This window comes from Sander lucioperca, chromosome 1 (genome assembly GCF_008315115.2).
Source record: "Sander lucioperca isolate FBNREF2018 chromosome 1, SLUC_FBN_1.2, whole genome shotgun sequence".
Classification (NCBI taxonomy): Eukaryota; Metazoa; Chordata; class Actinopteri; order Perciformes; family Percidae; genus Sander; species Sander lucioperca.
The window spans coordinates 36,474,924-36,486,636 of record NC_050173.1 but is presented as its reverse complement, the minus strand read 5'-3'; the positions used below and the strand labels follow the sequence as shown (position 1 = coordinate 36,486,636).

At 38.6% G+C, this 11,713-nt stretch overlaps 2 protein-coding genes and 1 long non-coding RNA gene across 3 annotated transcripts in view; 1 reads left to right on the top strand and 2 right to left on the bottom strand.

Moving 5' to 3' along the window:
* Nucleotides 1–3,897, top strand: part of uprt (uracil phosphoribosyltransferase (FUR1) homolog (S. cerevisiae)) — a 5,123-nt gene extending 1,226 nt beyond the window's left edge. The window contains exons 4-7 of the mRNA XM_031319265.2: nucleotides 79–141; nucleotides 940–1,101; nucleotides 1,760–1,858; nucleotides 3,110–3,897. Of these exons, the coding sequence (XP_031175125.1) occupies nucleotides 79–141; nucleotides 940–1,101; nucleotides 1,760–1,858; nucleotides 3,110–3,216 (431 nt within the window). The 3' untranslated portion in view covers nucleotides 3,217–3,897. The remainder of the gene's footprint in view (nucleotides 1–78; nucleotides 142–939; nucleotides 1,102–1,759; nucleotides 1,859–3,109) is intronic.
* LOC118495474 lies at nucleotides 3,442–5,289 on the bottom strand. Its single transcript, XR_004897912.1, has 2 exons — nucleotides 4,888–5,289; nucleotides 3,442–4,606 (listed from the first exon to the last, which is right to left on the bottom strand). It is a non-coding gene; the product is annotated as an uncharacterized LOC118495474 (long non-coding RNA).
* Nucleotides 5,290–5,481: 192 nt separating this feature from the next.
* Nucleotides 5,482–11,310, bottom strand: zdhhc15b (zinc finger DHHC-type palmitoyltransferase 15b). The gene is made up of 11 exons (XM_031319264.2): nucleotides 11,127–11,310; nucleotides 10,682–10,708; nucleotides 10,479–10,573; nucleotides 10,245–10,365; nucleotides 9,834–9,903; nucleotides 9,487–9,519; nucleotides 9,282–9,402; nucleotides 8,960–9,092; nucleotides 8,725–8,851; nucleotides 8,191–8,309; nucleotides 5,482–5,689 (listed from the first exon to the last, which is right to left on the bottom strand). Exons 1-11 carry the CDS (start codon nucleotides 11,242–11,244, stop codon nucleotides 5,646–5,648), a joined length of 1,008 nt encoding a protein of 335 aa, XP_031175124.1. The 5' UTR covers nucleotides 11,245–11,310; the 3' UTR covers nucleotides 5,482–5,645.
* Between the last annotated feature and the right edge of the window lie 403 nt (nucleotides 11,311–11,713).

Sequence of the window (11,713 nt, the reverse complement as noted above, 5' to 3'; positions counted from 1 at the left end):
TTTTACCTCCAGCATGTATAGTGGACTTGTTCAGAGCAGCTACATTTGTGAATGTTCCTACTTCATTTTGCCCCTCAGGGTACAAGTATGAAGGTGTCAAGTTTGAAAGAGGCAACTGTGGAGTCAGCATAATGAGGAGTGGTAAGTTAAACCTGCCATAGCACATCTACCAAACTAGAATACCTCCTTTGTAAGGGCATGTGTCACGTCTTCCATGCATATGTGATTTGTGCCGACTGTGCCCTCGTGCTGGACAGTCTATTCTGCACCTATTCATCAGGTCAGGCTATTGTGTGCTCTGGATCATTCACTTTTTTATCAGCAGTCAGTACTTTTCTCTCAAAGAAATTGACTGATCATTTTAATACTAAATAATATAATAGAACCGTGTTACATGGGGCCATTCTGTACTTTGCTGAACATGTTCTCTGAAGGCATCGCAGTCAGCGGCTCTCACTTTCTTTCTTCGTCAAATTTAATGAGTCTTATCGCTGTGAAACGCAAAACCCAAAGCAGTTTTTGCAAACCTTATATTATCCTTGTTTGACAGTAATGTTCGGGCAGAAAATGTGAAATGTAGGCTTGTTGGACACATAGTGTAGCTCATAAACTACTTCTTAAAGGCAACACACATCGGCAGCGTAGGATGCGAGTCAAAACACATTTCCTGTCTAGTCAACACAACAGTGGGATCTTGACACACGTCCTCGTGGGTTGAGGCTTATCAATGTGTCAGTATACAATGCCGTTCTATTTTTCAGTGACACAACAGCATCCCAGAAAAGCAGCAATTTTAGCACATTTGTTCTTCAGATTGGCACATCCAGGCTACTGTACCTTTTTAATACTTCTCTTTTTATATGGTGAGTCTGGTGTGTTCTGTGGATGTTAATGTAATTATACAACACAACACAATGTGTTCTGTGTGTTCCCCCACAGGTGAGGCCATGGAGCAGGGTCTGCGGGACTGCTGCCGCTCCATACGCATTGGCAAGATCCTCATCCAGAGTGATGAGGAGACACAGAAAGCCAAGGTCTACTATGCCAAGTTCCCTCCAGATGTGTACAGAAGAAAAGTGCTGCTCATGTACCCCATCCTTAGTAAGTAACACAGGGCTGAGCACAGTTTATCTTCCTGATGACTCCGGTTTACCGCCCTTAGCAGCATGCAAATGTCAAGAGATGTCCATTTTTGTGCAAATGTAAAAAAAAAGGTTTTATGTATTTATTCATTTTGAGAAAACTCCCTTGAGTTGACCTTCAGCGCCAAGTCTGCATTTCCACATCATACCGGCCCATTTGCACTGTTCTGATAATTATAGCTCTCATGGGGGAAATTATACACTGCCTGGGAGATAGCCACCAAGCTGCTGAATAGCATAATGAGGGCCAACAAAAATAGTATCTTAATAGCCCTGGTTTCCCAATGTCACAAAGCAGCATTTTTCTGCTCTGTTTTTTAAAGAAAAATATGATGGGGACCAAGCCAGTTTGAATGTATGTTTTTATTATGTCACAGTGATGGAACATATGGTTAAACTGATACATACGAACGATCAGCACACAGCTCAGTACCTTTTTCAGATGTTAACCTTATGCAAATAGTCAAATAATAGCCCTTTTTAAATAAATACAAAATTATGTTGCATTACTAACCAAGTTTTATATTAACACATTTTCTTTTCTGTAAATAAAGTGACATTTTTTAAACATTTGAATGTGAGACAAATTTCAAACCTTAAATGGTCTGTGTCTGCAGGTACCGGGAACACTGTGATTGAGGCGGTGAGGGTGCTGATAGAGCACGGAGTCCAGCCCAGACATATTATCCTCCTCAGCCTGTTCTCCACGCCTCACGGTATACCACCACAGCCACTTCACCGCAACTGCAGCTCATCACCAGATCACACACTTTATTCTCCAATCTCCTCTCCACTCCTGTTGCTGATGTATCGTTGTCTTCATACAATACACTGCTGGCAACCACAATGCTGTTCAGTGACACCGCTGATCATCAGTCAACCAACAATGGTTTTACAACAATGGAGTGAACTAAGCAGCAGATTATTTTTTAAATTGGACCAGAAATAGGTTTGTCCTGGAAAATATTTTAAATTTAAAGATTTAAACGTAATACTGGAACGTATTGGGTAAATTGGTCTTATAACAGTCGTTTTCTCTTCATCAACTACTAGCCAGATTGCCATGACATTTAATGTGCGTATTCATGGTTTTCCAGAAAATAATTTTTGTTTTTTTTAACCCCTTCACCTTTCTTCTAGTGCCATCATTGAGCCAAAATTTCCACTTTAACACATGAAATATTGGAATCTGAAGGTCAAGTTAACACTAAGGGCAACATGTTGAGAGGACTATGTTAGTGTGTCAACATGCTAGGAATTAGCACACTGTCCATTATGAGTAATTTCATTTATACTTAAATAAAAATGAATTTATCTTTAGTCCATAACACTAAATGCAAATCTGTGTTTGAAAATGGTTTTGGAACCGTCTTGGGCCTTTTGTTCTTCTGCATCTGTCAAAAGGCTTAAAATAGGTGTCGACCTTTTGTATGTGTGTGTGCGTGCTTGTATGCGCCATACTGCCAGCTGTGGGCCAACTAATTTTCGGCAATTGGCTTGGTTCTTTATGACGTGTGTTTCCAGCATTTTTTGAAATGTATTGAACTGGACTCCCCACATCATAAAGTACCGAGGCTCAACGGCCCTTTGTTTTAATTGTACTCTGTCAGCCTCAACAGTAGTTAGGCTCAGCATAGTTCAACTGAGGCTGACAGGAATTTGGTTAGTAGTTTTTTAGGTACCCTGTCAAGAACTTCTGTGTTGGGCAAGTTGAAAACGATTGGCAATGCAGTGCAGCATTAAATGAAAAGTCAATGGGATCACCGAAGGCAGGATTCATCCTCTGGGGACAAATTAACGCATGGCAACGTCATAGGAAATAAGTCTAATTTTACCTTTTAGTTTCTCAGGTTGCTTTCGCCCCTTATTTTTGCTAATTGTTAACAGCAGCAGTGAAGATGATGGATATCTTAGGATACCTTTAAACACTTCATCCAAAGTGTAATAGCTTTTTACTTTTCTCCTAGGAGCCAAATCTATAATCCAGGAGTTCCCCGATATCACCATCTTGACCACAGAGGTCCATCCAGTAGCTCCGACACATTTTGGACAGAGGTACTTTGGCACTGACTAAACAGAGGACAACCGGAGGAGCATGACCTGCAAATTGTTTTGAGTATTCATGTCTTGTTAATTTGAATGCGTCTCATGTTCTCCTTGTTATGCCAAATGCTGCTACCTAATCTCCAAAGTCCCTAAACTGATACAAAATGATTAATCTGATCAATTGTATTTATGTTTTTGTTGATGTTGCTGTGTAAACTCGTGCTAAAGAAAGAAAACAGCACTGAACCATATAAAGAGTTCCACTTGGATCACTTTATTTTGCATGTTACAACTGATGGAAAATAAATAATTTATATTTGTTAAAAGACAGAACAGCAAACAGTATCAGTACTTTTGGTGGTGGTGTTAATAAAAGGGAAGTGCCACATAACATACTCCAAAGACAACTCAAAAGGGACCATACTGTATGTGCTCGAGCAATATTGAACTCTATATCAAACAAAACTGTTATAATAATCCTACTATTTGATAAAAGCACATCGCTTTGATAGTTTATTTTAAGTATCACATGATGGAGCAAATTATACAGACACTCACTGCAGCAGTTATGATTCAGTAAACTCAATACACAGGAAAAAAGATGAAGATTATAACAGTAAATAGACACCAGACTACACGAAACACTCAACATCCACATTTTTTCTGATGTTTTATACATGCTTCCAAATACTGAATCATACCTTGGATTAAAAAAAAGACAGTTTGAACTAATAAATTACTTATGTATTTCTCAGACATGAGCAGCATTTGATTTGGCTTTCCCAACATGGTAGAAAAACAGATCTGATGAAGCAAGTTAAAGTGTCAATATCAAACAGCATCAAGGTTTGATAAAGGCCCAACTTTGTACTCGTACTAACTAAATTGGTGTACTCAATTACAGAAACCGTTTTCATAACTAAGTACATTGGCTAAATACACAAGTCCAGAAATAAAACAGTCACAATAAGGAGAATCTGTTTCATTGGTATTAAAAATGTCCAAATACATAAACACAGGTAGAAAAAAATTTAGAACAGCATATTGCAGAAGATCGCTGACCTCTACCAACCAGTGGATGAGGATCAGTCATTATATATATATATATATATATATATATATATATATATATTATATGTATGTACAGTTATCTGCATGTTTAAAAGATCAAAAGTGAAAACAGACATAGAAGAACCTTTGTCCTCTCCTATGAATGATTGTGTGCCTATGATGAAAGCTAATGTCACTTCACTTTCCTTTTACATTGCATCCACACAGAAGTGTCATCATGCTGCTAGGCTAGGGATGGCTGATATGGTAGAAAACAAGATTGTAATAATCTTTTTTTTTTATGCTCATCCCAGACTTTACAATCCAACTGTTCACTGCATTTGATATCAGCTATGTGGATAACATCACTAAAGTCATGATATTCAGTATATTCAGGAAATGACTCCACTGAAAAAGAATAAACACTATATTAAGTTTGCCATAATACTCTGGTTGAGATTTCAGCATTAATTTTGAACCAAAAAACCTAACCCTAACTACAAAAAATATACTAGTTGTGTTTTTATTACTGTCACCAGTCTGATTAGACATTACTAATGGCATTTTAACTCAATACTAATGCTGAAGTACTCTATTAAAACATAATATGAGAGGCTCTTTCGTAAATTGGTGCCCAAAATGATGGCACGGTCTTTCACAAGCAGGGGGCTGGATACATTCTTAGGAGAAATCCTCTCCCAAAACACAAGAATGAATATATTAATAATAAGGCGGAGGTTAAGTCGGGTGTTATAATATGCTTATGTTCATTGAAAAAAGTAAAATATTATGTTAATATGCTGCAAGACCCAAACTGGTAGAGGCCAGACAAGTGAATCACTACAAGAGACCTCTGGAGCATTATGGGTGTAAATTTAGAAATCACCCTGCACAGACCGAGCTCTGAAAGGTTCAACACTGTAAAATCGCGGCCCGACAATAAAACAGAGGCATATAAGTAGTACAGTGCCAGACAGAAGCTTCCCAATTAACAGTAATTTATAATCCCCCAGAGGCCAGTGCCATAAAATGAACAACTATATATATATATATATATATATATATATATACACACACACACACGACCCATGGTAAATAGCAGTTTAGTATAGCAGTCTTTTTGTGTGCAAGGTAACATTTGACAAGTTTTTTCTAAATCAAGCTGATACTGTTGTCCATGAGTAAAGGTGATGCTACTAGTTGTCCGTTGAGTTCCTCTATTCATCATTATAATCCAACGTCATTCTAATGCAGGTTTTAATCCACACGTTTGGCCCCATTCAGAATTTTCTTTCAGAGTGACTGAACATCCACATGATTTGGAAAGCATTTGCCTTGTGGTACACAGTGTGTGCAATATTAATCTACATCCTCTGTACCAGTGTAGATTGTCCTTACATTTGGTTACTATTCTTCCATCTCAATGGTAACAGACGGGTCTTGGTCCTCAACTGGAATGAAAGAAAGAGAAAAAAAGAAATTTCACTGTGCATTATTTGTTGGAACACCGTTTGTTGTAACTGATTCAGCTCAGACAGTAGTTATTATGTTGCATATGACCACTAGGTGGTAGCAGAATAGTATGGTTGGAATCTAAACACAGCAAACTGTTGTGCAGTGGGAGATTGGTGCCTCCAGGGGTCCGTTTCAGGAAGGAGGTTTAACAAACTCTAGGTCTAACCCTGATCTCTGAGTTGATTTACCCTGAGATGGGAAACTCTGAGTTTTCGGTTCCAGAACAGCTGATTTGAGTTAGTTCAATCAACTCGGAGTAGGTTGACTCAGAGCTAAGCGAGTGCACCACCACAATAAAAAGGCAGCATGAATGGAGCCATGATACTACGATTCACCATGGTAACAACCACAAACAAAGGGGTCGGCGGAAATACTTATGCACACAAACAGCGAGTTTGAAGGTTTGAACACGTATTTAGTTAAAAAAAAAAAAAAAAAAAAAACAACGGCTGCTTTAAAATAGCGAGAATTGGTGTGGGAGAAAATTGATGCTTGAGTCAATGCGTAAGCTCTAATATAGTGTATTAATTTCATATTTAATCACAGGTAACCTATAATATTACTGGTGAAAACTGGAATGGTAGTATGCTACACCTATAATTTAATTTAGGTGCAATCCTGCGGGAGAAAAAGGAAACTACTACTACCATTCTGAGGTTGCAGCACCATCATTAACAGAATTACAATCATTTATTTCTTTTTAATGTCTCTTACTGGTTTGTTTTCAGGGAACTCTAATCTTTTAAAACACGTTTCAGAGCGAGTCACATTCTTCTGACGGCGCTTTGCTATGCAGCTTTACTAATATGCTCCGCATCAACAATTTTGTAAAGAAAACTGCCGTTTGCAAAAAAACATAATGCGACACAAAGAATGTGCTGGGATGTAGAGCATGTCCACGATGGGTGACGTTAGTGATATGAGGACGGATAAGGTTATTTAGGCTACATAACTGATAGACTGGGAAGAAAAACGATACCGCTAGTTATATGGAAATACATCTATAGTCGGGGCCTCAATATCATCTCCTGACATATGTTTAACTCCCTGCGAAGTAATACAGCTTCTTCATCAACGGGATCGTCGACACGAGGAAATGTCATGTTCGGAACAAAAACGTTTTATAGTCTGCCTAACATGGTTAATAAACCAACACTGTTTTTTTTATTCATGCAGATAACAAACTGCGCTAATATGCGCCTGATACAGACTGAATGAATGAATGAGGAAATGAAAGAGCGCTGTGTCAGAGGGGGGAGACTGAGAGAAACTCGAGGTTTATTGAAGAAAACCTGCTCCCGACCAGGTTAGGTTCACAGGCTCAGTTACCATAGTAACTGACTCTGAGGTTAAGTTACCTCTCTTCCTGAAACGGGCTGGAGTTACCCCTCCCTCTCAGGTTAGATTAACCTCCCTTTCTGAAACAGAAAACCCAGAGTTTCCCTCATCTCAGGGTTAACAAACTCAGAGTTTTCACTAAACCTGCATTCTGAAACGGACCCCTGATTACTGAATTTGAACACACAAGTTTGAACACAAACGCATTTGTTTTCTTTTCACTGTGAAGATCACATCTCTGAACCTTTTTCTTGCAAAGTGACAAAGTGTGTGTAATGGTGTAATAATTCTATTTTAATATGCTACTGAAGATTAGAAACATATTTTGCTAACAACTAAGGCATCATTGTTGCATTACAATTAGTCAGTAGTACTTTCTAAATGTGGCAGATACATCAGTGGGTTTGGACAGCAGGGAAAACTACAATTATATTCATACTTTCAATTAGTGCTTCAAGATTAGCAGTGATAATAATAACGCTAAGACAAGTGCAACTACTTTGGTTTGGTAATGCATTATGCACTGTAGCTTAATAACCTCATTAGCAGGACTAGTTATGCTATTAAGATGTTGGTGCTTATGGTGGGACATTAGGCAGCTCAAGAGACTTGTTAACATTTACACTTTACATTAAACTCTTTTTAAGAAAGCTTTCACATCCTGTTAACATTGTGGTACTTGGGGGAGACTTTTGCTTGCAAATACAACCACAGTATCTATAGAAGCACTGAGAGGCAAGACAAACAGAATAAAAACAAATTCAGAGCACATATTCAAATTAATTTTTTTCTGGTTGTACCAATTCAACCCATAGTAGTTTATCAAGAGTTTGAAATCCATATTTCTTGGACAAGGTGTTATTTTGTGAAACACTAAAAAAAAATCTCTCATTTACAGAGGTTAGACACACTTCAGACTCTGCTACTGAGACATGTGTAACAAGTGACATTGCAAATGCAGCCTCATTTTTAAACTTGCACACAACGCAGAAAGTTACTGATTCCAGTTTTAAGATACTGAAAAGCAGTTTGTATTCTAGGAACTCCAAAGAACATGTGGAAGTATAAATATGCATATGATGAAATTAAAGCGACTCACCCAAGCTTCCCTCCTCAGAGCCATCATCTGACTCCTCCCACATGTCCTCATTAGCTAATAAAGGGTTGTGGGATTCAGAACTCCGATTCTTCAAGGGGAAGTAGTGGCCATTCCCTTGGCTGACGTGTACAGTGCACAAAAGAAGATGGAAGTTAGTTAAGGAACCATGGCCATTACCTCTTTCCAGCCACTGATCCAATCCCTCATTCTACATTTCAGTCATTAGCTCCAACGCTGCTACATGTAAAACAACTCTGTATCCTGCAGTCAACTTTATATTGTTCATATCAACTATCCATATTTATTATATTATTGACTATTTCAATTACTATTACATTTCTGTTGTATGGCATTGTTGTTCTCTGGGTCAGTATTTTAATAGTGTTTACTGCTAACCAAAATTATTTTGTAGAGCAAATTTGAAAAGAACTGCATTACAAACGCAAAATAAGCAGCACCACTGAAAAATGAGCAAGAGGAGGAGAACCAGCTTATTATGCATCTTAACTTGCTGTCTCTTGACAACACACTCACCTTGTGAAAACAGGGATGAACCACAGCCTCCGATCCTCTCCAAATACCTGCTGTAGGTTACTGAGTATGCCGACATTGAAGCCATTTCTGTCTGGTCCACTGACAAAAACTGGAGCTGAAAAGGCCTCTAGAAAAGGAAAAACAATCCAAATAGGTTTTCAATTCTCCACATAATAAGAGAGCAGCTTCATGAGCAGAATCTAAGAGGTTCTCCGTTAAATATGTAAATCCTCACCTAAAGTGGATCGGTTCTTGGCCACCAACCAACAGTGGTAGCCAAAGAGGAACATGAGACTGACAAAGAACATGAGCGCCACAAACATGAGGAAGAGGACATGGAACTTTGCGGGCCCATTTGGCAAGTCCCCCTGGAAGAGAGAAACCGGAGAACGAGAAACTTGAGAGAAAATGGTGGGCAGTAGGACTCATGACACTGGGTTTAGTTCTGTTCTTGTGGAATTGCAACAGTGCTGACTATGTTGTGCAACTAAAATGTCTTCATATGACACCATTGGTGATGTTGAGCATGAGTGATAATTTAAACTAATGACACTCACCACCCAGAATTTGAGGAAATACTGAAAGACTGTTGCTGCAATGAATACACAGTACAGCATGGAGTAGGAGAGGAAAAGCAGGAAAAACTTGTAGTTGGAAAAGCCCACACAGTTGTTTACCCTAAAAAAAAGAAATGCAGGTGTCAGAGCTAAATGTATGCATACATTCCTCCAAACAGAAATGCAGGCTAAAATGACTACTTACCAGGGACAGTGATGGTCCATCTTCAAGACACATCTTTAAAAGAAAAACACATTTTGTTTCTGCATATCGTTTTAACAGTATGGCAGCTATGTTAAAGCAGTAAACACCTTATAACCGTTATAAAACTCCAACTTTTAATACAACCTTCTTTACATGCCTTCTGACAGCAGTCCGATTTCTTTCGGTAAATTTCTGCTCTGATTGATCATTAGAATATTCTCTCTGACAGATACTGTGCCAACAAAGCAACACCTTCTAATTATCACAACAGTCCAAGGCCAACAAATATCTCCTTGCCAAGGGCAATCTCTCTAGATAAATGGATTGAGGAGGAAAGAGTGACTTACGTTTCACAAACCGAGCAGTGGTGACAGCGGTCAGGCTTCAGTACCTGGCAGCGGTCGCAAAATCTGATAGCTAGAGACAACGGGATGGCCAGTTGAATAGCGACATTTGAGCTGAGCTTACCCTTCACTTACTTCCTGTAGCTTAGAACTTAGTCTTAGCCATCAGCACTAATGAAGTTGATGCATTGGCTGATTAATCTGGATGGGGATGCTCAGGTGCACACACAAAGTTAATGGCACTAGCCTACTTCTGTTCAACGCACACAGCTTATGTGCAAGATGACAGACTGTGGCTAATGTACCTGCCTTGTTACTCCTGTGGTTTTCAGATATGGCAACTATGTTAATAACTCCATATGGAATCATATCATTGCAGAGTAAAAATATAAATGACTTGACAGGACAATTTACCTCCAGATTGAGCTCGACTAAAGATGGGCAGTTTCTTTGCAATTTCAACAAGGATTTGTTTTTGAGCATCTGGCCTCTCTTCCATCTCGTATCTTTGCTTGTCTGAGTATGACAGCTGAAACTAGAGCAACAAGCATGCATCATGATCAACACCCAATTTGTTTTATATTACAGACTTTATACATGGTACAACAAATCAATAACATGATGTTCATGTTTAACAGTTCAGGATACCTTTTTGCATGGTGATGCAGGAGGAGTAAATATGGACTTCCAGTAGGTCCATGAGAACATCACAAAACAAACATGAAATATCAGTAGATAGGCCACTGAAAGCACAAAACATAGGCACAATAGTTTACGAAACAACATACAGTACAATGAACTTAATGTGTAGCGCACACTGCTTGTAGCACACAAATGTGTGGGTAACTCACCTTTTTCCAGTGCGTTGGTGAGCGTAACTGTAAAAACAAGAATATGGCATAAACACAAGCCGGGTAGCAGAGACTAGTAACATTGTAGCTAACTGTTAGCACTAACACTAGTTTGATTATTTAAGAGGAACAGGCTAACACGACTAGCCAGATTGACAGGTTTTAGCTAGGAGGCACAACAATAGCCAGACTTTGTATGAACACAGAGTTAATAGTAACCTCTTAGTGGCAATGAGGAATTTAAAAATGATCTGCCTTAAAAAAAAGAGAGCTAAATTTCACGTTAACCAAATAAGAGCACACACCCTAAACCACTTCCGCCTGTGCTAGCTCTGTCTCTAACGTTATCGTTATTTGTGTCAACACTGCTGTGCGCCAATCTGCGATGTCTCCAGTTAAATGGTAAAAAAAATCACAACAAGCGGACTCAGTTTCTCATACTTACAAAGACATAGCTCAAAGACGTAGGCGTAGTATGACCACAACACTACGGAGGTTATAATAAGAACAGGTATCCAGGAGAAAACCCTTTGACAGCATCTCAAACCTCTGGAGAGAGCCATACTCCATCTGCTAACCTCTGTTCTGATCTGCGCTCGACTACCATTCCTGGGATTTATCCATCAATGATATCGGCGAGCGATTCACCGAGCTCCAGGAACCAGACCAGTGTACTGGTATTTGATTATAAATGATAAATCATTTATTACAGTATTATAGTAATACAAATATTAATGTAATATGTTTACTTTTAAAGTACACTTACTAAGCTTACACAAGGCTAAATTGTAGGAAACCAAGCAGAGCAAACTATGGCAAAATTGTGTTGCATTTATTAGAACAAAAAAAACAATTTTCCCCATTATCATCCCTGATGTTTTAACTGAACTAAGAAATATAATAAGATGCATTATAACTATCACATTTTCAGACAGTTAAGAGTCTAAATTACACCTTCTTACAGATTACATTTAGACACACCACTGTGAAAACGAGTAGGCTACAGGTAGTATATTAAAATGAATGATGGCT